The sequence below is a fragment of the Nomascus leucogenys genome, chromosome 23, assembly GCF_006542625.1.
Source record: "Nomascus leucogenys isolate Asia chromosome 23, Asia_NLE_v1, whole genome shotgun sequence".
NCBI classification, from domain to species: Eukaryota; Metazoa; Chordata; class Mammalia; order Primates; family Hylobatidae; genus Nomascus; species Nomascus leucogenys.
Genome location: NC_044403.1, coordinates 6,394,611 through 6,419,583, shown reverse-complemented (window position 1 = coordinate 6,419,583; position 24,973 = coordinate 6,394,611). Strand labels below are relative to the sequence as shown.

The 24,973-nt window shown below is 38.5% G+C and overlaps 1 protein-coding gene across 10 annotated transcripts in view; it reads left to right on the top strand.

Moving 5' to 3' along the window:
• PPFIBP1 (PPFIA binding protein 1) overlaps positions 1–24,973 on the top strand; it is a 542,301-nt gene that overhangs the window by 500,958 nt on the left and 16,370 nt on the right. For 3 of the 10 annotated variants that reach the window (XM_030804628.1, XM_030804625.1, XM_030804622.1), the window contains 13 exons: positions 804–896; positions 1,229–1,321; positions 2,701–2,815; positions 4,896–4,928; positions 6,924–6,985; positions 10,360–10,444; positions 13,159–13,313; positions 17,449–17,564; positions 18,423–18,479; positions 19,763–19,823; positions 20,186–20,215; positions 22,707–22,878; positions 23,342–23,374. In XM_030804628.1, coding sequence (XP_030660488.1) covers positions 804–896; positions 1,229–1,321; positions 2,701–2,815; positions 4,896–4,928; positions 6,924–6,985; positions 10,360–10,444; positions 13,159–13,313; positions 17,449–17,564; positions 18,423–18,479; positions 19,763–19,823; positions 20,186–20,215; positions 22,707–22,878; positions 23,342–23,374 — 1,105 coding nt within the window. The remainder of the gene's footprint in view (positions 1–803; positions 897–1,228; positions 1,322–2,700; positions 2,816–4,895; positions 4,929–6,923; positions 6,986–10,359; positions 10,445–13,158; positions 13,314–17,448; positions 17,565–18,422; positions 18,480–19,762; positions 19,824–20,185; positions 20,216–22,706; positions 22,879–23,341; positions 23,375–24,973) is intronic. The other 7 variants (XM_003265637.4, XM_030804626.1, XM_030804623.1 and 4 more) reach the window with 6 other exon arrangements.

Sequence of the window (24,973 nt, the reverse complement as noted above, 5' to 3'; positions counted from 1 at the left end):
CCTCAACCATTTTCCAGTTGAGAATTGTCATTAAACTTACAGTAAACTCAATTCCCGATAATCTCCTAATAAAAATTCAACACTATTGCTAAAATATATGCACATACCCCAAAATTAGAGAATAGTTGAGAAACTTTGTGATGTTATATATGACAACAATTAAAATAGTCCTCAAAATTAAAACTGATTTGACTATTCTCATGTTCCTGTTATTCATTTAATAAAAATAAAACATTTCCCTGGCTGTTTCATGAATCTTAAGGATTCATGGCTTAAAGGATTTAATTTTCATTCCATTCTCCCATATTGGGTTGACGAGCAATCCATATTTTTGTGGACAAAGGAAGAAATTACAAATTTTTTTAAATAGCCATTTATCATTGAGAAGGTTCAAAAGGTAAGTGGCTTTACTAAAGAATGTGGTATATTTAAAATATGAAATAGCACTCTATGAAATAGAATAGAAATAGCACTCTATGAAATAGCATACAGTCATTTTTAGGATAGAAATATCTGACAAATAATAGATATTAAGCTACCTTTCTTAATCAAAACTCACCTTTTATTTTCATAAGCCCATCACTTTAAGGCAGAGACATTGGGGATTTAAAGGAATGTTTTAAATGGAAAGATGCTTTCGTTCTTAAGGAGGTACATTTATTTCCATTTGTCTCATCTGATTCATAAAACTTTAACCCTAGGAGCTGGTTAAGATTTCTTAAGATTTCTAAGCTGCTATTTTATAGGCATAGGTAACTGTGTTACCACTTTCCTAATGCACTTTCTTGTTTCTTCCTGGACAGGGGCTGATTCAGGAGATCAATGATTTGAGGTTAAAAGTTAGTGAAATGGACAGTGAGAGACTTCAGTATGAAAAAAAGCTTAAATCAACCAAAGTAAGTTTTTCTCACAGGTTAACATTTTCAAACAAATGGCTCCACTATTCATTTATGCCCAATAATATAAATAAGATGTTTTCTACTTAATATATGATAAAGAAGGTATTTTAAAAGTAAATGAAGTTTCCCCCCAAGCTGGAAACCTTCTTGAATTTAAACACCACTGATCTGAATTTAAAAACAAGGCTTAACTCATCCGACAGAGAACATAACCTGCCCTTTCTCTGAGTTGTATCTAACCTCCTTTATAAACTGATACTGTTTTCTCGGTTATTTAGCTTGTCTTTTTCTATCTGTAGTTTTCTTTCACTCCTCTGTCTCTCTACCAGTCTTTAATGGCCAAACTTTCTAGCATGAAAATCAAGGTGGGTCAGATGCAGTATGAAAAGCAGCGGATGGAACAAAAATGGGAGTCACTGAAGGTGTAGTAGACGTTGGGTGATGGGGTCCATGGCCTGTTGCTTTCTGGCTTGTGTTGTTTTGCTGTGATGATGTTTTTAGTGGCATGTGCATTCATTCTGTGTGTGTGTCACCTGTTGATTAAAAATCACCTCAAGCTGATTGAAGGAACAATGGGATCCCTGATGTTGTTTTCAGAAATACATGAAATAATTGGTGAAAAATAATAAACAGGTAAAATGAAAGAATTTATAAATTAAACTCTCTTAGACTATCTGAGACCCAAGCCTAGTAAAATAATTGTAAACATTCACCTGTGAAAGAATTGTGTTTCGTATCCACAGTAGAGGTCACTTTGCTCTTTAGGGACTTTAATGGTAAATGTACAGCAGTTGACATTATCATGGCTGTGAATAGAAATGACTGCTGAGAAGCAGCACGGTGAGAACAGGTTCACACTTCCTGCCAGTGCTACTGAAGATTTTTTGTACTTGTCCACTCTGCTCCTACCAGAAGTCAAAACTACAGGGCCAGCTGCCTTGCTTCATTGGAGAACTACATCTTCTCACAGTACTAAATGTAATAAATATATCTTTAGAGATTCTGAAAGTAAAATGTGATATTGAATCTAAAGCTGTACTTCTTAGCATTGCATAGCTGTGTTTTCTGTGTTAAATGCAGCCAGCAAAAGTTGTTTGCTAAAGCTAATTCTTTACTGAAAGGAAACTGAAAGTTTAAACGTGAGTACATAGAAGGACGGACTCGAAATCTTATATACAGTTGTATAGTTAAAAATTAAAAGAGGGCTTAACTGTCTGTTTTCTAAATTTATTTTTTCCCATTGTTGTAGGAGATTCTGTCCTTTTATCTTAGTGATGAGGGTGAATTATTTAGTTCCCTGATTTGGCTAAAGTTGTTCATGACTTGCTACCTTACACATGAATGAAACTCTGTGCTTGTCAAGGAAGCATGAGTGCCAACTTGAAATGCCGAATAAATGTCAAGCTAGTCTTTTCCAATTTGCATTTTATTTTGCTTTTATGACACTAAGTATCTAATTTGATTATCTTCCTTGATTAACTTGGTTATATTTTTAATTTAATGTAAAGATTTAAACCTTAGGGCTATCCCATCCCTAATTACTCTTTAAAAGATCTCTTTTTAATTTGATTACAAAGAAACTTGAAATAATTATACCATAACTGTTATAAACAGGACTTCTACTAATAGTCTTGCTTTTTGCTTTTCATTGCCCTTGTCTGATTTCTGATGCTTGCATCTAAATTCTAGTAGATTTGTTTCATTCATAAAACCTGATTATTGATTTAAAGAGCTAATATGCTCTTTGAATGTTCTCTTTTAGTTATGATCTACTATTTTTAAATGAATTTGTAACTTGTAGGATGAACTGGCATCTTTAAAAGAACAACTAGAAGAAAAGGAATCTGAAGTGAAAAGGCTACAAGAAAAATTAGTTTGCAAGATGAAAGGAGAAGGGGTTGAAATTGTTGATAGAGGTAAGAAGATATATTTCACATTTGTCATCTCATTTTGTTAAAGTCCTCCAAAATCTGTGAAAGAAACCAATGATAGTCAATGTGCAGTTTTAGTATCAAAGAAAGAGCAGCAGAATCCAGCCAGGCCCAGAACCACAGGGAATTCTCCAAGACTCTTTACCGTGACTGGGAATCCATTAACTTCCTCTTCAGCAGCTGGAAAAGGGGAATTCTGTACTTTATTTGGTGTTTAAGATTACTAGACCGTAAATTCTCATCACAAGAATAGACTTGTCTCAATTGCAATGCAAGGGAATTTATGCCAAAGGAGTTAAAAAGAACCATCCCTATGTCCCAGGATCGTTGCCCTCAGAACTGAAATTAGATAAAGTAAGGGACTTAGAAACTCTTCTGCCCTTTTGAGAGAAGAGAAAAATGGTTCAGTATCTTTGGAAAAATTAGTAAAAAATTTATACCAGGGATTGAGCCCTCCACCTTTTAGAAAAATAGGCTAATTCTGTTTTTGGAAAAATGCATGAATTTGTCCAAATCTTTTTTCGTAACAGAAGAGGTTTGTTCTGAGTATTGTATGGACCATAATTTCTAACAAAGTAGATTGTACATGATAGAAAATAGCCCGAATGAAATGCATTTTTAAAATTATATTTGGAAATATAATGTGCATAACATCTGACAACGCTAGGTTAAATTTAACCTTTCTTTGTTATTACGAATGATGACTGTGGCACTACGAGATACCAAAGCAATTTCTGAGTCATTCAAAACAGTACAAATTCCAGTTAGTGTAGCTTTGTTACATTTTTATCCATTTTATGAAAATTAGTAACATTGTCTGTCCAATGAGGGACTTGAGTTAGATTATCTCTAAAGTCCTTCTTGGCTCTAGAATACCATGGCTTTATATACCTGTAGGTATCAAAATTCCCTGTCCGTCAGAAAATTCATCAAACCTGAGGAAAATGGATTCTCACCGCCAACCACTTCACCGCCCCACCCCATTACCTACTGTTTGGCATATATATAATTGTGTATTGATAAGGGACATTCAGAAACAGGTCATACTGATCATGCTTTTAGGGTTTTAAGAATAAAATGGGCTGGGTACAATGGCTCACACCTGTAATCCCAGTACTTTGGGAGGCCAAGGAAGGAGGATCACTTGAGGCCAGGAGTTCAAGACCAGCCTGGGCAACACAATGAGACCCTGTCTCTACAAAAAAATTTTTTTTAAGGTTTGAAATTTTTAAATTTCAAATTTCACCAGGCATGGTGGCTCACTTCTGTAATCCCAGCTACTTGGGAGGCTGAGGAGGGAGGTTCACTTGAGGCCCAGGAGTTCAAGGCTATAGTGAGCTATAAGAGTCTCACTGCACTTCAGCCTGGGCAATGGAGCAAGATCCTGTCTCTGAAAAAAAAAAAAAGAATAAAATGGCATCACAGGACCTGTGGGCTAGAAGATATTAGAGTAATGCTACCCAAAATCTGATCTGAGGACTCGAACCAACCTGGGAACTTTGTGTTACCAGTGCCCACCAGCTAACTATGGGGATTGAGAGCAAGTCTTTAGAAAGCTCATGTCAGGGTGATATTGGGATAGCATCTAACTGCATCCTCAGTGGACTCATCTTACTGGACAGGAGATAGACCCTTTCAGTGTTGTTGAACTTGAGTGGTGAGTTGCATGTGACACAAGCAGTGTTCTAGTCACATTCAGGAGGACCAGGTATCAAACTGTGATGGAAATACAAAAACAAAGTGACATTAACTAGGTTTTCATCATTTATGGTATAAGAAGTGCTTGTAGTCCATAAACCTAATTATATTGTGAGAAAATCAAGGTCCAGAAAAATGAAGTGACAGAGGTAGTAACTCAAATTTAGGTCTTATATTCTCTTTCTAACCTCACACAGAGCATTATTATACTACCAATCCTGCAGTCACAAAATAGTGCTGAAAAAGTTTTTATGAGGTTAGATTTCCTTTATTTTAGGTAAAAGGAGACTAAATAGTAGTGAATTAAAAATATTATTTATTGTTGTAATGTATGCTAACTTCCAATCCGATGGGTTTTCCTGCACAGATGAAAATTTTAAAAAGAAGCTCAAAGAAAAAAGTAAGGTTTGGTGCATTTCCATCAGCCTTTACGTTCACCAAAAATGCTACCTTGGACTGTTCTTTGCATGTGTTTTAAAACATTTCTCTCACCAAAGATGTAAAGTTGCTTCATCGATAAGCCCTCCATTTCTTCAGAGTGTACACAATAGAGGGTGGATAATAAAACAATAAGGTAAAAGATTATTTTGAAGATTTTGTCTGATTCAACCTTTCTGCTCTACAGGGTACAACAGGGCACACAGCATTGTGGATGTAAGAAAACAATTTCCCTGCAGTCTAGGTGATACAGGGTCAGAGGAGAAAATAACTTTTATAGTATGAAAACTCACAATTTTAAAGGTTTACCAGAGTTGAAAGATAATTTTGAAATTTGCTTTTGCTTTTCAATGTTTTGAAGTCCAGTATTTGTCTGAGATCTATTAGAAGCTCCCTTGAACATATTCTGTTGTTACAACAGAGATTGAATCCAGCTGATTAATGGAGCCTGAATATTCAATGCAACATTAAGATAAATCCTGCCAGGCATGGTGGGAGGATCACTTTTGAGGCCAGGGTTCCAAGACCAGCCTGGGCAACATAGTGAGATCCTGTCTCTACAAAAAAAATTTAAAATTAGCTGAGCATGGTGGTGCATGCCTGTAGTTCCAGCTACTCAGGAGGCTGAAGTGGAAGGATCACTTGAGCCCCAGGCATCTAGGAGTTTGAGGCTGCAGTGAGCTATGATCTTGCCATTGTACCATGGCCTGGGCAACAGTGAGACCCCATCTCTTAAAAAAGAAAAACATTAACTCCTTAGGGGCTCTTTCCCCCAGATGTTAAATTCTCAATTCCTATAGAATATATCTTAATTGAAAATGTTACACCAATGCTGAATGATGCACCACTGTTTTAAAAATCATCTTAAGAAGACTGGATGTGGTGGCTCACTTCCTGTAATCCGAACTCCTCAAGAGGTTGAGGCAGGAGGATCACTGGAGCCCAGGAGTTCAAAGCTACAGTAAGCTGTGATTGTGCCATGCACTCCATCTGAATGACAGAGGAAGACACTGTCTCTAAAAAAAAAAATTATCTTCAGTAATTTTTTTTTTCTCAGAAGCAGGCAACTTTAGCTGATTTTTCTTCCTGTTTGAATTTTTTAGTTTGTAATTTCATTTCGGAGTGACTTTTCATTTATCTATTTATTTGAGACAGAGTCTTGCTATGTTGCCCAGGCTGGTCTCAAACTCCTGAGCTCAAGCAGTCCTCCCACCTTGGCCTCCCAAAGTGCTGGGATTACAGGCATGAGCCACCGCACCAGGCCCTGGAGTGACTTTTCATCTTTAAAATATTAAAGTTTTTTTATTATTCAAGTAACACGCTTTTGTATTTGAATATCAAATTTTAAGGAGAATCACATTCAGCTTACTTTGGCCTTTATGTCTTGAAATCTATCTTAAGGTAGTATTGGAAATGAAGTTTATAGATGAAGCAAAGTACTTATTATCCTTACGTATGGAACTACAACCAGCTTCTTAGCATGACTACTGATGTAAATACTACAAGCCATTAGGCGCTTACCATTCATTCATGCCTCTATCTTGGTTATAACTATCATTTTCTCTGCTTTTCTCATTATATATACCATTCATGGCTTTCACGCACTGCTTTATAGATTCCTGTTTTAAAAACATTATGTTTTTATTACTATAGCACTGAAATTTCATCTTCAGTGTTCTCATGAAGATTCTGTTGTTGCTTTAAGAGAGGATAGCTAGTTCTCACACACCCTTGTTTTCTTTCTAGAGTGGCGACTGTTCAGGTGAGGTAGAAGATGTCCATCTTTTCAGATTTTTCCAAAAGAGAATATGGGTGTTAAATGTGCCCTTTTTAAAGAATAAATGAAAGAAATCATTAACATCTTTACCTTAAAATATTTCAGTCTGGAGAGTAAATAACTTCTTATCACTGTCACACATGTGAACTAAACTGACTTCTGATTTGATGTTATTTTCAGACATCGAAGTACAAAAAATGAAAAAAGCCGTGGAGTCTTTGATGGCAGCAAATGAAGAAAAGGTATCCAGATGAAATTTAAATATACGTGTGGATGTTTTTTAACACCATTTTGACCATTCCATGCAGTTTCATGAGCTATCCCATTTTAAAAGAACATGCCCAGAACACTGCTAGGAGTGAGGGGCAGGTGTGCACACTCCCAGGTGGGCTGTATGCACAGGAATAGGGAGGAGCTGCACTGGCTCCACTGAGAACTCCTGCCCCCATGAATTCAGAAAATGTTCAAACTCTCTGATCAGGTCCACATATTCACATGACATGTAAGAGAGAGGATACATTCCATAGTACCTCCTGTCTGTGGGCACTGAAAATTCTGGGCCGGCCTGTGGGTCCTGAAGGAGCTAGCTTGACAGCCTCAGCTTCATGGTCATGTTGGTTTTGTCCTCCATTTACTCATTATTTCCTTTACACTCCTGGCCTGTTTCACATCTGTGATTGTCTCTGCTCTCCTGAGAGATAAAATACCAGCAAACAGCGGCACGGGCTTTACGTTAGCTACATTGCCTGCATTCCAAGGTTTCCACAGGTTTCCCCCCGCCATTTGGTTCTTGTTATCCACATCTGATGTTTCATCCTGCTAAGGGCAGGGATGCAGTTACTGCACGAAAGCAATGGGTTCCTTCGTGGCTTACCTGACCATCCACGTATCTAGCAGGCAGCCGCAGTTGTGTTCAGCTGATGTCATCAGAACTTCTCTCCCCTTATCTGCCTGAATGAACAGAACCAGGGGACATTTTCCCAAAAAGAAGAGTAATTTCAAGGAAGTAAAAAACAACAAAATGTCAAAGAACTTTAGCTTGATCTTTTTCTCCCGTTGTAAGTTTCTTTCAGTCTTGACTATTCTGTTTTTCTTATCTCCTTGTTTATTTTTGCCTTGCATTCTCTTTATTTGCTCTTTATTGCCTGGAAATAAACTGATTGTCATACCTACTCATATAGGTTCCTTTTTGCTAATGTTTCCCACTATTGAATAAAAAGTAATTAGCAAGCTGCCCACCATAACTTTTATTTTTAAAAAAATCACTGAAATTCATTTTGTTTTCATTTCTGTCCCTCGAAAAGCAACAACAAACAAAACTCCCTGTGTTGAATGAGGGCTTATGAAATGCTCAAACTGTTATAGGAGCACCCAGAGTAATATAACTTCCTTGTGGGGCCGGGGGTTCAGAAGACGTCAAAGAGGACATATTTGAGCAAATTCTGGGGAAGTGCAAGAGTTGTTCATCAGGAAAATAAAGGCTTCTTAGGCAAAGGGTCCATGAATCAAAACTTGTCTCGAGACCAGGTTTGAAACAGCGCAGTGCATGCTGGGATTGTGCTGGAACAGGAAGTGCAGCTGGAGTAGGGTCATGGGGATGACCACAGAGCTGAGTCAGGGGGCAGGCCACTTCGTACACCATGCTCTTGATTTAGGGTCTTAGCTTGTAAGCCGTAGGCAGTGACATGATTAAATTGCCATTTTAGAAAGCTAACTCTGGTAGCAGAACAGGAGAGTGAAGACAGGTAAACAGCTAAGAGTCTGTTAAAATAGGTGAGAAATGAAGAGGGCTTGAAGTAAGGCAATAGCAGTGAAGTGGTAAGGTGGGAAGAGCTTTTAGAGACATTTACAGGTTGACAAGATTTGAGATCTCTGGATTTGAAAAACGAGAGTAAGTTTCTGGTTTGGGCAACTGGGTGAATGGATGGTGCTCTTAAGGAGTTAAGGAGATCCAAGCACAGGCTCAAGTACTGAAGGGAAAGAATGAGCTTAATTGTAGATATAGTCTATTCAATATGCTTATGGGACTTTCTAAAGGAGATTTCTTACAGAAAGTTGGAACATGAATCTAAATTTTGGGATTAATGTAGAAATATAGATTAGTGGGGAGTGAGACCCATCAATTTTAGGAGAAATGTGGAGTTGTAGATTGGTGGGGACTAAGCCACAGTTGATGTGTCAGTTAGCTTTTGCTTTGTGACAGGCCACATTTATTATTTCTTGTACTTCTGTGAGTTGGCTAGGTGATTCTTCTGATCTCAGCTGGCTTAGCTGACGTCTACAGTCAGCTGGTGGCTTAGATGAGACTGCATGCATAATTTAGGATAGTGTCACTCACATGTCCAGTGATTGGCAGCCTGGTTTAGGTTGGCCCCAGCTGGGAGGACTAGCCTCTTCTCCAGATGGTCTCCCGTCCTCCAGTAGACTAGACTAGACTTCTTCACATAGTTCCTCAGGGTTCCTTAGAGCCACACCACAGGGCAGCCACAAAGGGCAAATGCTTTTCAAGCCTTTGCTTGAATTACATTTGCTGATATCTCTTTGGCCAAAGCCAGCCACATGGCCAGGCCCAGAATGAGAATGGGAGGAGCTAGGGAGGCCATTTTCATAACACAGTTGAGCACATGGGAAAAGCAAAGACGGTCATGGACAGAACCTGGAAGCTCTAGCATTTTATAGTCCAAGAAGTAATGGGGGTTATGGAAGTTCAACAGCTATCTGGTCAAAGGATTGAGAAATAAAAATCGAAGAAAAGAAAGAGTGGATGGATAAGTAAAAGGAGAAGGAAAGAGTGGGGTCAGTCAAGTGCCATATGGAGGTCACATTAGAAAAAGGTTGGGGCCGGGCATGGTGGCTCATGCCTGTAATCCCAGGACTTCAGGAGGCCAAGGTGGACAGATTACTTGAGCCCAGGATTTCAAGAGCAGCCTGGGCGACATGGTGAAACCCCATCTCTACAAAAATACAAAAATGAGCTGGGCATAGTGGTGCATGCATGTACTCCCAGCAACTCAGGAGGCTGAGCTGGGAGGGTGAATTGGGCCCAGGAGGTTGAGGCTGGAGTGAGCCAAGATTGTACCACTACACTGCAGCCTGGGTGACAGAGTGAGACCCTGTCTCAAAAAAAAAAAAAGAAAAAGGATGAAAAGTGTTCACTGTTTTTAATAGACAGGAGGTCACCTTGGTAGAATGTTTTGAGAGGGGAGAAGCCAGATGGTGATTAATGATGGCTAATAAAGACAGAAGATGGGGGTCTTTCTTTCAAGGTTTGACTTAGAGAGGAGAGTAATTGAAGCTGACTTTTTTCTTTTTTTGTGTTGTATCTTATTACCTTGTTTTGTCTTTGTTTGTTTAAAGATGGCAGCTAAAGGATAGGATCTCTAAATTTAGAGGTACTTTGCCCATATCTTTAATGTATTTGGGAAACATAGTCTAGTTATTACCAGTTCTCCTAAAGCTTAGAATTATTCTTTAAATAATGTAAATAATTCACATCCGCTTATTCTTTTTTTAAAATGCTCTCTTGGCAGAATCATGGATATTCTTTATGTAAAAGCAATTACTATTACTCTTTTAAGAACATAGGATTAAAGATTGTAATTTATTTTGTTCCTAGGATCGGAAAATAGAAGATCTTCGACAGTGCCTGAACAGGTACAAGAAAATGCAAGATACGGTGGTACTGGCCCAAGGTAAAAAAGGTAGAGTGTAGCTCTAAAAGTTTTTCTACTTTGGTTGACTCTAAGTGGCTATAAACTTACACATTTGGCCTCAGTTTCTTTCCTGGATCATACACATTGTCCCAAATTAGGTAGCTCATTCGTTAATTGAACAATTAGGCAACTGTTCTCTGCCAGAAAGTGTCCAGCCTGAGGAGTGAGTGTACTGTAGAGTCATTGGTTGGGGAGTGCCTCTCTAAGGAGTTGATGAGATAGCATTCCAGAGAGAGAAAAACGACAGTATATGCAGAGAGCCTAGGGGGAAAAGAATGTGGCGTGCGTAAGAAGAAGAACACCAGTGCAACTGCAAGGTGGTGGGCAGGGGGGAGAGGGGAGGAGATGAGACCGTAATGATGGGCAACCGCTGGTAGTGCAAGGGGTGGAGTTAAGCTCTTGCTCAAGTGCAGAGGGACTCACTGAAGGGTTTTAAAAGTCAGCAGTGGCCAGGTGTGGTGGCTTATGGCTGTAATCCCAGCACTTTGGGAGGCCAAGGTGGGTGGATCACCCAAGGTCAGGAGTTAGAGACCAGCCTGACCAACATGGTGATACGCCGTCTCTACTAAATACAAAAAAATTAGCTGGGCGTGGGGGCGGGCACCTGTAGTCCCAGCTACTCAGGAGGCTGAGGCAGGAGAATCGCCTGAACCCGGGAGGCGGAGGTTGCAGGGAGCCGAGATTGCGCCATTGCACTCCAGCCTAGGCGACAGAGTGACACTCAGTCTCAAAAAAAAAAATGTCAGCAACATGACCTTGGTAACACGTGGACCATGGAGGGAAGTGAGCAGTATTGGGAGCCGCAGAAACCAATTCAGAGATTTACAGTATTCCAAGTGAAAAAATCTGGTAGTTGCTGATTGGGAATATGTTATGGTGGATTGACACAGTGGTGTAATGAGATAGAGAAGAAGGGGGAAGAAATCAAGAAAGACATTTCCAACTAAAGCAACTGGGTAGATGATGGTTCCATTGACTGATATGGGGAAGCCTAGAGGAGGAACACTGGGCTGGGTAAGGGGGATTGAGTTCAGCTTTGAACATGGTGAGTTCAGAAAAACCCTGTAAGACACGTACATAAAGAGAGTTGTGTGCTTTGTTGTATTTATTATTATTTTATCTGCAGATGGGCCAATTGGCCATCCTCAAATGTGGAGGAAATTTGAAAGTGCTCTTGTTTTTTAGCAAAGCATAAATAGAGTTATTTGCTCTCAACATAAGCACTGGATATAAACAATTCTTTTGGAATGTCCCCATGAAGCACTCAGATTTTGAAATTTTAATTTTGATGAGTTCACAGAGAAGGAAAATCCTGCTTTGGATCAGGATTTTTGAAAAAAAAAATTTGTACACAGGGTCTGGCGTAATCGATTTTATAAATATCTGAGTGAGCAAATGAACCTCTAATAATCAGTGTTGACTAGCAATTCTCATCACTCAGCATTTTCCATGCCTTCAGAAGAACAGTCTCTATCCTATGGAATATTGCAAATTTGTAAGTGATTAATTTTTACATACGCATGGCATCTAAAATGTTGTTTGATTTTATAGAATTTCAACTGTCCAATTCTTACATTTAAAACCAAGGCAGAAAAAATTAATTCCTTTAATTAGACTATATTGTAAAACATTTGGAAAATAAAGAAAAGAGATAAAAATCACTCATAATTGCACTGGCATGATCACTATTGGCATTTTTGTGTATTGTTTATTTCTAGCTTTTTTTCCTGTGCATACAAACATGTAAATAAAAGAGGTAGTTTTTAACGATGTACAGCAGCACTGATTTTCTTAAACCCTTGAAAACTATGTTCTGTTCCAATAAAGAGTTGTATAAACAGTGATTTCTCACTAGGAGTTATATTTAGTTAATCCTCATACAATTCTAATGACACCAAATTCTGATAAAATTAGAATAACATTCTAGTGAAACCTAAATTAAGAAGCTGTGGTCTGATTAAGATCTTTAAACAAGTATATGATTTACCATTTCATATTATTTGTAGATTAGAGAGTGTTAAGTTTATCTTTTTTTCTATTTTTAAAAAAGAATATCTGGCACTGTGCTGTTCGCCATTTAATCCTTTTGATTTCTAAGATGTAAAAAAAAATTATCAAGTTTGCAGCTTTGGTGAATATGTGGTTGCTTTTTTCCATCAGACGTTTTTTGCTTTAAAATGGCATAAAAGGATCCTCTTGAGAGATCGAAGGTCATCTGTCTTTTTGTTTTTTCTGTTTTCCTATGTTTTTTCAAGAGCACAGCAGTGATGAAAACTAAGTTGTTTAAATGGGACTTTGTTGCTATTCGGAATTTGTTTTTTGTACCAGGTATTCTTCAGTTTGAATATTTCTACACTAAAATTTGTAAGCCCCTGATTTTAAAACAAAGTTACAAGAGAGTTGTTGGAAAAAGTTAACTTTTAATTTTCTTTCAATCTGATGAGTCAATGTATCAAGTATGACTTTGTCTATTAATATCACAGGTACCCACTGTGGCCCAAGAGCCCCTGGCCTTAGTTTCAAATGCTGTTTCCTAGGTCCTATGTTGTTGTTTTTCAACGGCTGCCAGGAGAAGCTGACTCTGATTTTTGAGGATCAGAAAAAATTTTATATTCATTATAATTGGGATTCTTATCTTCTTGTAAAAGCCAAATATAAATCAAAAGCTGCTGTTGTCTTCTCTTTGCTTTGTCTTTTCCTAGGCAAAGATGGAGAATATGAGGATCTGCTCAATTCCAGTTCCCTCTCCTCTTTGCTGGATGCACAGGGTTTCAGTGATCTGGAGAGAAGTCCATCACCCACTCCAGTAACGGGATCTCCCAGTCGTGACCCATTTAACACAAGTGTTCCCGAAGAGGTATTAATAGACTTTCAGTATTTCCTTTGTGTTGAAGAGACTGTGTTATTGAAGGTTAAAACACTGCTCATAACATGAAAAACATGGGTTCCTTTCTCAGTTCCATTACCAACTCAAGTGAGGTTACATAAATAAATAGACTTTGGCCACTTCTGATGGTGACTCTGAAAGATAATTGAATAAAATTTTCTTCTGACTTCTTTAGACTTGGAAGACGCAACTGGAGAGGAGTAAACAGTTATACACTCCTTACTTTGCATCAGACTGGCATGAAAATCTGTTTGCTATCTGTTGTACACCACACTGAAACTGTGTGGCTTCAATGACAGCATTTCTTTTGCTGATGACTCTGCACTTTAGCAGAGTTCAGCATGAGCATCTCGTCTCTGCTCCACTTGGCATTAGCTGGAGTGGCGTGAAGGCCTGGGCCTGAGTCATCTGAAGGCTAACTCACTCATATGTCTGGTGGTTGAGGCTGGCTTTTGGCTGGGACCTCAGCTGAGGCCCCATTTAGAACAACTACGTGTGACCACTTGGCTTCCTCACAGTCCTAAGGGTGAGCATTCCAAGAGGCCCAGGCAACTTTGCATCACCTGTTATGATTTATCTCAGAAATCACATGGCATCTCTTCTGCTGTAGCCACAGGCCTACAGCCCACCGAGATTCAAGGAGAGAAAACATAGAACCTACCTCTTGATGAACAAGTGACAACGTTACATTGTTAGGACACTTGGGATGGGATATATTGGTGCAACCATATTTGCAAAATATAATCTACCCTCTGGCTACACCGCTTTACATCCCTCTCCCATGCAAAATACACTCGCCCCCTTTCCGAAGACCCCTAAGCCTCATTCCAGTGAGGCGTCAGCATCCCAGGATCTTGTCACCCAGACCAGGTCGAGATGTGGGTGAAGCTCCTCAGGTACAGTTCCTTGTGCATAGCTTCTTGAGGACTGTTTCATTGAAATAAAGAGCTGCAGATTTCAAGGACAGTTATCTGCCCTCCACACACCCATACAATGGTTGGGTAGGCATAATGTAACTGCAGTAGCCACTCCCATTAGAAAAGGGGAGCTGGAAGGGTCACAGGTGTCACCAGTCCATAGCAATTCCAAAATCCAGCCAGGCACGTGTTGCCAGTCCTCTGGGCTATTGGCTCTTGCCTCTAAGTCATCCTTCCTTTGCCTATATTTGCAGATAAGTAGTTTTCTCAGTTTTGTGCCTGCAAAAGTGCCCAAAGATATCCACATTCATCGCTTCGTTTTCCATTATCTCTGTCCCTTTGAGTCTAATTTGGTGTAATACTTTAAACATTTAGAATTTCATACGAATCACGTTATAATTCACTGCATTACAGAAGAACACATCCACAGTTATCTTCACCATAAGCCTGTCCCTAGCTAAGGTTCCCTGTAAGGCTGCAGTGGGACATCCCATTATTTTTAGAGCCTTTGATCATTTTTCAGGGTTCAATGAGACAGCACTACTGAAATCTTCCTAAGGTTTTTTTTTCTATTTTTATTTGATTCTAGTCTAGTCCATCCTGAGGTCTTAGCAAAGGGTTTTACAGCCACATCCTTGGCTCACCTGAAGACCATGTTTTCCTGATAACCCTTGTGCTTGATCTTTGCCCTGAAACTGTTTCTTAATTTTAGTGTAATTTTTTTTTGTCTAGAGAGACCGGGAATGGGAAATAGTTTCATTGTTTAAACAATCTTGGCTTCCTTAATTTAGCAGTTCCTTTTTTGGTCATTTCTCTTCTCACATTTTACTATAGGTAGTGAGAAGAAACCAAGTGGCATTTTTACTTTTATATCTGTTGCTGATAATTACACAATGCGAAGATGAAATTTGAACTGAATGAAAATGAATTCAAGGAGAAAACAATGAAAATTTCTCTCTTAAATGTGGGAGAGGGCTGAAATATTTCATTAATCAAGGAATTAGTTAAGGAATAAGAAATACTTGGTGGAAAATATCCTCTAATTGTTAGATATATATTTATATTGAAAGCAAAAATAATATTTGACAGCCAGTGAGTTTGCTGCAGTTATAGAACTTGTGTTACATGTAGGGTACACCCAAATAATCTCATATCCTTTTAGAAAAAGTCTTTGCTATGTGAATTGTAGTTTAATTACAGGTTTTAAGTTTGTAACACGAATGGTTTGATGAGGATTGAGGGAGTTCAGCCACATTTTTAAAGAAAAGCCAGGAGGGGGATCTGAGTTTGGAGTTAAAGTCTTAAGAGTTTGAAAAAGATCAAGAAAATAGATCTGTTAGTATAGTTATATTTTCCCCATGATTAGGAATCTCAAGAGACAAATGAACTTCAGGAAACAGCGATGATGGCTAAGTAAGTTGCCCAGGATTCATCATAAAGATTCAAACTGAAAAAATTGACAGTGAAGTAATCTCCTACTTTATAATAATATGACTTCACATTTTATAACCTTTTATTGCATTAAAGGATGAGACCACCAGTGAATAACAGAAACAAAAATCACAAAGCTGAATGTATTGCTTACTTAAGTAAGTGAGTGTTCCCGGTCAAGTACATTCTCTTCCAGCTGATCATATGTAGGGTTTTTGGGACAGTTGGAGCTCAAGGATTGGTGGACTTTCTGAGGCAAGTGTGAATCGACGTCCACGGTAGATGTGTGGTTACTAAGGTGAGACTGTTGCTGACTGGTTGGCGTGTAGATGTGTGTTCACTGGTGTGAGTCCTTACCAGGCAGCTTTCAGAAGTGAAGAACTGTCACTGGTTGACTGGCAGGAGTTCACTGTGGCAAACTTTGTTCATTTTTTTTTTTTTTACTGAAATATTTTTCATTTATTCATTTATGATGTGGCCCACAATCTAACTGCTCTACAGTTGTAAAAAATTATTGAAAACCGAAGTATTAAAATTATTTCACAGACTCCTTCCTTAGGATGCACAAAGCATTTGTTTGAGAAAATGTGTTATGCATTTTATTTGTTGCTGTAATATTATTATTATCATTAAGCAAAGTGTTTTAAGTGGTAGCCACAAAGTCCATTGTAATTGGTTTTATTACACTTTTCATCAATTATGTTAATTGAAATTAGTCAACTAGTACGCACATAGAATAATAATTAACTGGCTTTACCAGTGTTCCATATAAGATTAGTAGTAGAAATTAAAGTAGAAATGGAGCTTTTCGCTGGGCACAGTGGCTCATGCCTGTAATCCCACTTTGGGAGGCTGAGGCAGGAGGACTGCTTGAGCACAGAGTTCCAGATTAGCCTGGGCAACACAGGGAAACCCTGTTTCTACAAAAGAATTTTAAACATTAGTCAGCTGTGGTGGTGCATGCCTGTAGTCCCAACTATTTGATAGGGCTAAGTTGGGAGGATCACTTGAGCCCAGAAGTTCAAGGCTGCAGTGAGCCATGATCACAGCACTGTACTTTAGCCTGGGTGACAAAGTGAGACCCTGTCTCAAAAAAATAAAAATTAAAAATAATAATAATAATAATAATAATAATAACAGAGTATTGAAAGCAAAACATGTTACCCAATCTTACGTTAAATCATTGCAACCTGCAGGGTAGGCATTGTCATTCTTATTTTACAGAGGGCAAAACTGATGGATGCCTAGCGAAGTGATTTGCTAAGATCACTGATCACTTAGGCAAGTGTGTCAGAACCAACATTTCAGCCAGGGCTTAAGGTTGTTAGGATTTACTATTACTAGCTGGGTACAGTGGCACATGTCTATAGCCTCAGCTACTCAGGAGGCTACAGCAGGAGACTGCTTGAGCCGAGGAGTTCGAGACCATTCTGGGCAACATAGCAAGACACCGTCTCAAAGAAAAGAAAAAAAATTACCATTAACTTATTTAATGGTATACCGTCTTATTCACAATATTCAGTGTCTTATTCAAAGCCAAGTTAAAAAATTTCCTTCCTCCAGAATGATTTCCTTGATTAGTACTTCTTCTACATAGATATTTATATTCTGAAATCATTTTATGGAGTTCTGAACACTGATTATGAGATTTTGTCAATAGACCATTTAATTTTCTTATGTTTATTTAATTACTCTGTGGCTTGTGTTTTATTTTGATTGACTGATTGATTGATTTTTTTTTTATAATTACATTACAGTTCCATACCACCATCTCGCAAGTTTCCATCCCTTCATTACTGCCAGCAACTATAAACATGGAAACTTCTGAAAAATCAAAGTTGACTCCTAAGCCAGAGACTTCATTTGAAGAAAAGTATGTCATTTATTAACAGTGCAATATAAATGTTCAAAAAAGTAGATCAGCCAGAGACAAGGATGTATCGCATTTATTTACAGACACAATTTTTACCTAGAGAAGCAAGAAACAGCAAGACATCCACTGGGGGATCTGTAATCAGTTCTGTATTATGGAAATAAAAGGTGTGAAGCAGGAAATAATAAGAGATCAGGCTGGGGAGGTAGGGTGGTCAGGTTAGAAAGAGATTTTAAGGAACTTGGCCAGGTGTGGTGGCTCACGCCTGTAATCTCAGCACTTTGGGAGGCCAAGGTGGGCAGATCACTTGAGACCAGGAGTTTGAGACCAGCCTGGCCAACATGGCAAAATCCCATCTCTACTGAAAATACAAAAATTAGCTGAGTGTGGTGGCGCAGGCCTGTAATCCCAGCTACTCGGAGGCTGAGGCACAAGAATCACATAAGCCCAGGAAGCGGAGGCTGAAGTGAGCCAAGATCACATCACTGTACTCCAGCCTGGGTGGCAGAGCGAGACTCTGTCTCAAAAAGAAAAAAAAAGATTTTTATATCTGAGGTCATAGGTAACTGTCAAAGGATTGTAAACTAAATAGTCACAGTCATGTGCTGTGAGTGCATTTGAAGGATGGGTCTGAAGGGGACAGGAAAAGGATACAGTAGTTTGTCTCTAAGCAAATAGAATGTTTTGCCAACATATTCCCAAATTGTCTAGTCTTATTTTAGGTCAAATAAAATAGGACATTTAAAAAAAATAGAAATAGCTTCCTTTGCACAATTTTTTGACTTATCTGTTCACTTAGAACATATATGGTCTTTTATTCATGAAGTGAATAAATACCTTTTGTTTTTTACATTTTAGTGATGGAAAGATAATCCTTGGTGCCACTGTTGATACCCAACTGTGTGATAATCTTTTGTAAGTTACATTTTATTGAATGTGAAAAATGTGATTGAGGCTAGAGAAAGAGAGTTCTGTTATACTAACAATTACTAATATAAACCCAAATGACCGAGGCTGTTAAATTACTGAATAAATTAATGTAGCTGTAATAATTGGGTGGGGGTGAAGGTGGGGAGCTGTAAGTTTACAAAGAAATAATTTCTCATTTGCTATTATCTCATGCTGGGGTTTTGCAGATCTCATGCTGGGGTTTTGCAGGTCTTTAGCCTTGCTTCATCAGTTTTCATTTGAAGTTCAATGCTTTTAATTCATTTTTGCACTGACATATTTTGAGTCCAGTAGGAAGGCATCGCAGGGAATGATGTGATGCTGGCAAAGCTGAGATGGGTTTTTTTGCACTTTCAGTTTTATGAACTGACCTATTATCTGTGTTTATCCAAGTTAAAGTCTGGATTAAATTGGGAAAGTCTATTTTCAGAGCAGTACTCAAAAATGAGATCTTTTCTTTTCTCACTATTATCTTTTACTTTATTTGGTAGTTGATACTTCTGGCAATACACCTAAATACAGAAGAAATGCCTTTTGAAAGTTTGTAAATGTGCATATTTATATTATTCTGTTTCGTAGAGCCAAATACATTACTTCTCTGTCACTCTGTCCAAACTGGTCACATATCTCTACCTTCAATTTTTCAGTAACACCAGCTCTATGTAATTGAATACTAATTATGTGAAAGAGAAAGTCTCTGGATGTTTATAGTGTCTCTTTGCCTTTGCTAGGATAGTAGATGAATTATTATGGGCAGCATTAGGGATTCCTCTACTATGCTTTAATTAGAACTATAAAATGAATTGCTTTGCCAGACTCAGAAAAGTGATTCCCTTGTGAATTGAAAAGTAAAACTTCCATTCTTTACTTTAATTAGAAGGATTAGATATAAATAGTACATGAGTATTTTTAAAGTTCCTAGTACATGCAGAGGACGCAGCACTAGTCCATGGAAAACACTGCTTTGTTTTCGAATATTGACATCACAAGGCTAGTCCTACGTGCTTTTCCAGCTCTTCTAACATGTGCAAGACAGTTAGAATTATTGGCAGGACAGTTAATCACCCCTGCTTTTAAAAGAACTAAATGTTGTCATTTAGTTAAGCACATAAGTGACTGCGTGATTCCAGATTGTCTTTTATTACCAGGATTCAACCCACACGCAATTTTAGTTGCTTTCCAAGATGTTTTACTTAGAAACAGTGGCACTGGAGCCACTTATTATTAATTGTTATTACTGTTATTTTTAGAACTACAAGTCTGCAAAAGTCCAGCAGCCTGGGCAATCTGAAGAAAGAGACATCTGATGGGGTGGGTTCTGTGTTTTTTGTTTTTTTGTCTGTTACCCTGAGAAAAAACTATTTAGGGATCTTCATCTTTTCCCTTTTTGCAAATAAAACTCTTACAAAGAGCTTGTGGTTTGTAGTGGAAAATTATTAGATATTAGGTTTAATAGTAAATATTAAGAAGTATGAATATGAAGGATTGAAAATAGTATGTAAAACCAAAAATGGGGACTTTAATAAAACATTTTGGAAAATAAACAATACTAAGATTTTGTAGCTTAGAAGTAGATATAAAATTATTTTAACTTATGGAGTTGTATGAGACAAATTCAGAATTATAAAAAGGATTTCCCTAACAACCTTAACTATTGTTATTGCTTTGAACAGGAAAAGGAATCTATTCAGAAGACTTCAGAGGTAACTTTTTGTCCAAATTACAATGCAAAAATATTTCTACTTCCATTACATGTAAATTGCTTAAATGTCTCCAGTAGACAGAAACTTTCAGAACCTCTAAAACATTACGCTAAATGAAGCCAGACACAAAGTTCACGTATTATATGATTCCATTTATGTGAAATATCCAGAACAGATAAATCTATAGAACTAGAATGCAGATCGGTGGTTACCAGTGGTGAGAGGAGGGAAGAATGGGAAGAAGCTGTTTAAAGGTAAGGGGTTTTGCTTTCGAGTGATGGAAATGTTTTGGAACCAGGTAGAGGTGGTGGCTGCACAACATCGTAATATACTAAATGCCACTGAATTGTGCACTTTAAAATTGTTAATTTTATTATGAATTTCACTTCAATAAGTTATTAAAAAACAAAACCATTATCTCCCAGTCATGCTACTGGGTTCCTAATGACCATAACTGAGCTTCCTTAGACCTCCTCAAAAGCCCTTCTTAGATTACCATTAGCTTATACACCTGGTGTCCATCTAAAGCAAACATTTTGGTATGTTTAAAGATGTCATCTGGCCGGGCGCGGTGGCTCACGCTTGTAATCCCAGCACTTTGGGAGGCCGAGGCGGGCGGATCACGAGGTCAGGAGATCGAGACCACGGTGAAACCCCGTCTCTACTAAAAAAATACAAAAAAATTAGCCGGGCGTGGTGGCGGGTGCCTGTAGTCCCAGCTACTCGGAGAGGCTGAGGCAGGAGAATGGCGTGAACCTGGGAGGCAGAGCTTGCAGTGAGCCAAGATTGCGCTGCTGCACTCCAGCTTGGGCAACAGAGCGAGACTCCGTCTCGAAAAAAAAAAAAAAAAAAAGATGTCATCAACATGTGCTCGATTCTTCTTTCCCCTGATTTTCTTGTTTTTTTTTTTTTTTTTGAGATGGTATCACTTTGTCGTCCAGGCTGGAGTGCAGTGGTGCAATTATAACTCACCGTAGCCTCGATTCCCTGGGCTCAGGTGATCCTCCCACCTCAGCCTTTCGAGTAGCTGGGATTACAGGCATGCACCACCATACTGGGCTGTTTTTGTTTTTTTGTTTTGTTTTGTTTTTTAAGTACAGATGAGATCTTGTTATGTTGCCCAGGCTGATCTTGAACTCCTGAGCTCAAGTAATCCTCCCACCTCTGCCTTTCAAAGTACTGGGATTATAGGCATGAGCCACTGTGCCTATTCTGTCCTCTGACTTTCTGTCATTAACCTTGCAAAGATTACAGCCTGATATGCTACTTCCAGATCCAGTCTCTTGACGGTTGGCTCTTAGTGCCTGAGTCATATGTGGACAGAATTGACAAAGCAGCCAGTGGCGACAGCTATAATTAAAATCCTTTTTGTCTTTTCAGTTCAATAAATGGTTATATGATTTTGATGTCATTGTTGAGCCATGGATAATAATACCACTAAATTGTGCCATCCGTAAACTTTTGGTTTCTATGAGCTGTAGATATATAGAGTAAAATAACCACCTAAAATACCTATATCCCCTCACCCTTTTCTCTGCTTCTGCAAAAAAAAAGAAGCAGAGGGCAAGAATTATTTCTACTTCTGCAAAAAATGAAACAGAGGGAAAGAATTATTAGAGAAATGAGAATAAGAAGACAAAAGTATCTTTGTATAAAGTGCCAAGAATATACAGTGGGGAAAGGACACCCACTTCAATAAATGGTTCTGGGAAAATTAGATATCCATATGTAGAAGAACAAAATTGGACTCCACCTGTCACCAAATCAACAAAAATCAACTCAAGATGGATAAGACCAGAAACTATAAAACTGCTAGATGAAAACATAGGGGAAACACTTCAGGACATTGGTCTAGGCAAAGCATCTTTGTATAAATACTAAAATAATATAACATACTGTATTACAACCAGCTCTAATTGCCAATTCGGAGAACCAAAAAGCTCAAAATAAAGTTGCTCACTGTGCCTTCATTTTCTTATTCTTTGAGGAGAATATTTTAAATAACTGGAATAGAATCTCCTTATACTGCTGGTATAGAAGTTTGAACTAATGCCCTGCTTTGTAGAATAATTAATATTATATTGGGCTTCTATTGACATAGTTATAATATAAGAATATGAACTGTATTATAGCTAAATCCGTGTCAGAATTGTTAGAAAAGTTAGAAATCTGCTATTATTCTGGTTATGTAATGTCTCCATGTCTTTTGAGGAATGAGGCAAACAAAATTTAAGAATTTTTGTATCCTAAATATTTAAAGCCCTAAACATATTGATTCTAGATTAGTGATGAACATGTTTTCCTTGTTGCTTTTGTTGTTGTTTCTTAAGTAGCTTTCAGAATTGATTTTTTTTCAACTTCTGATAAGGCATTTGACATTGGTGATCAATGTATTAGTTCACGGATGTGGCCTGAGTATTTGCTGTTAGCCTGGCATGTGCTAAGGATACTGCACCTGAAAGCTGTTTCACTGTTCTTATCTGCCTCTCAGGACAGAGCTCCAGCAGAAAGCAGGCCATTTGGGACCCTTCCTCCCAGACCCCCAGGGCAGGACACCTCCATGGATGACAACCCCTTCGGCACTCGAAAAGTCAGATCTTCCTTTGGCCGGGGCTTTTTTAAAATCAAAAGTAACAAGAGAACAGCAAGTGCACCAAACTTGGGTACGTATGGCCAAAATGCCTGCCCTAATTCTTCCACAAGGAGGAAAAGAGCAGTGTCTTCCCTTCCCTTATTCTTTCATTCATTGATTCATTTCTCTTTCTCAGAAATGAAAGTGAATGACTTAGGGGGAATTTAGCAAAAAATGCCTCCGTGGATTTAATTTAGTGTTGTGAAGATATATAGACTCTCACCCTGCTCTCTCCTGCGGCATAAACTTAGTGGAAAGACCTAAAATCATGATTCCCTTTGACTTCATCATGGAGTTTCCCATCTGTTGTGATAGTGGATAAATTAACATTGACACTGAGCCTGTGTGTAACATCAGAAGCACAGTGTGCCGCATGCCTCTCCTTCACGGTGTGTATTTGGCGAGGAGGAGTCTGATCTGTGTTTCATTTTGTCATCTCTGTGTTCTCTCCATTGGGCTGCGTGTGATTGTGTGCATTGTTGGGATATCTGAAGATCGTAAACGAAGTGCCAGTGCTCCCACCTTAGGTATTGTACCCCTGCATGCCAGCCTTCACCAGCACTGTGCTCCAAACCAATCTAATCCCTGCTCTTGGCATCTGTGATCTCTAGAAAGCGATTTGACAGCAATCAGAAAATGTAGTTCTCTATTCCAGAGTGTTCTTTCTACCTTCCGCTAAAAAGGACTCTGTAGAGGCTTCGCTTCCAAGCCTAAATGCTGTTTTAACCAATACTAGTAACACTCACTGTGTGAATAGCTTTGAGAGGGCCTAGGCGTGTGCAGCATCCCTCAGAGTGCAGGGCAGGAATGTCCTGGCATTGTACATTGCAGCTCTTCCAGCCTTGAAGTGCATATTACCACACACTAACTCCCAGGTCCTTGCAGTCCATTCTCCATGCTTACATTTCCCCCAGCCTCCAAAAAGAAACTTTTTTAGCCATATAGGGAGGTTTATAGAAGACATTGAATATTATAGTTTTAGGCTTACTTCTCTTAGGGGAACATTCTTCTGACGTTTTATTACTTTGAAGATGGAGATAATATTTAGTGATGACAGAAGCAACTTTACTTGATATCTGAGGCGTTACCCCCCAAAGTGATTTTAGAAGAGGGGCAGCTCAGTTTTCCTCTTTGTAAGGCAGGGGACAAATGGGAAAAAAAGTTCTCAAAATAAAAAAGAGAAATACGGTAGTTTTAAGATAAGGATAAGCTAGGCAGCATTTTCAGGGGCACCTGTACCCATCATGGTTGAAGGATTTGAATTGGGAAAGTTCCTTTGGGTTTTTCCAAAAGGTGCTGTTACCTTGTATAGATATCCACCTATCTATTCACATGGACCAGCAAACGGAACTTCTCTCTCTATAGATATAAATGTCTAGAATGAACACTGGATGCATAAAATAAACTGATCTATTCAGACAACTATTTTCAAATAGGTTTTTTTTGCATCTTTCTTAGAAGAACTGTTTTGTTAATGCTAAGAGGTAAATGCCGCTTATTATAACCTATAATCACAGCTCTGCTTTGTAGAAAAATCAACTTTCTGCAACTCATAGATCTTGCTGAAACACTGTTCTTGTGATTTTAGTACAACCTTTACTTTCTTTTATAAAGTTTAAAATCTCACACTGAAGCCAGCAGTAGCCCTTGTGTTTGCTATGGGATTGTCCACTAAGGGACAGCTAAAAGAACTGAAATAGTTAATGCTTGGAGATCTGAGAGTGGCAACTGTGGATGTGATTCTTTTAAGGTAAAATCAACAGGCACTTACTTTATGTCAAAAGAAAAATTAGGCATATCCAGTTCATTCTTCTCTCAGTGCTTAGGATTTAATAGATTGGAATACATTTCATAAATAAATAATTGCTTGAACTGGGTAACTGATTTGATGTAAATGCCAAAGGAGAAGAAGTAAAAGGAAAATGACATAGAGTCTGAGCTAGAGTAACAGGGACAATATTAGTTAATAGTAACCAAATATCAAATAAGACCATTTAAGAGAGGAGGCCGGGCGTGGTGGCTCACGCCTATAATCCCAACACTTTGGGAGGCCGAGGTGGGTGGATCACGCGGTCAGGAGTTCAAGACCAGCCTGGCCAAGATGGTGAAACCCCATCTCTACTAAA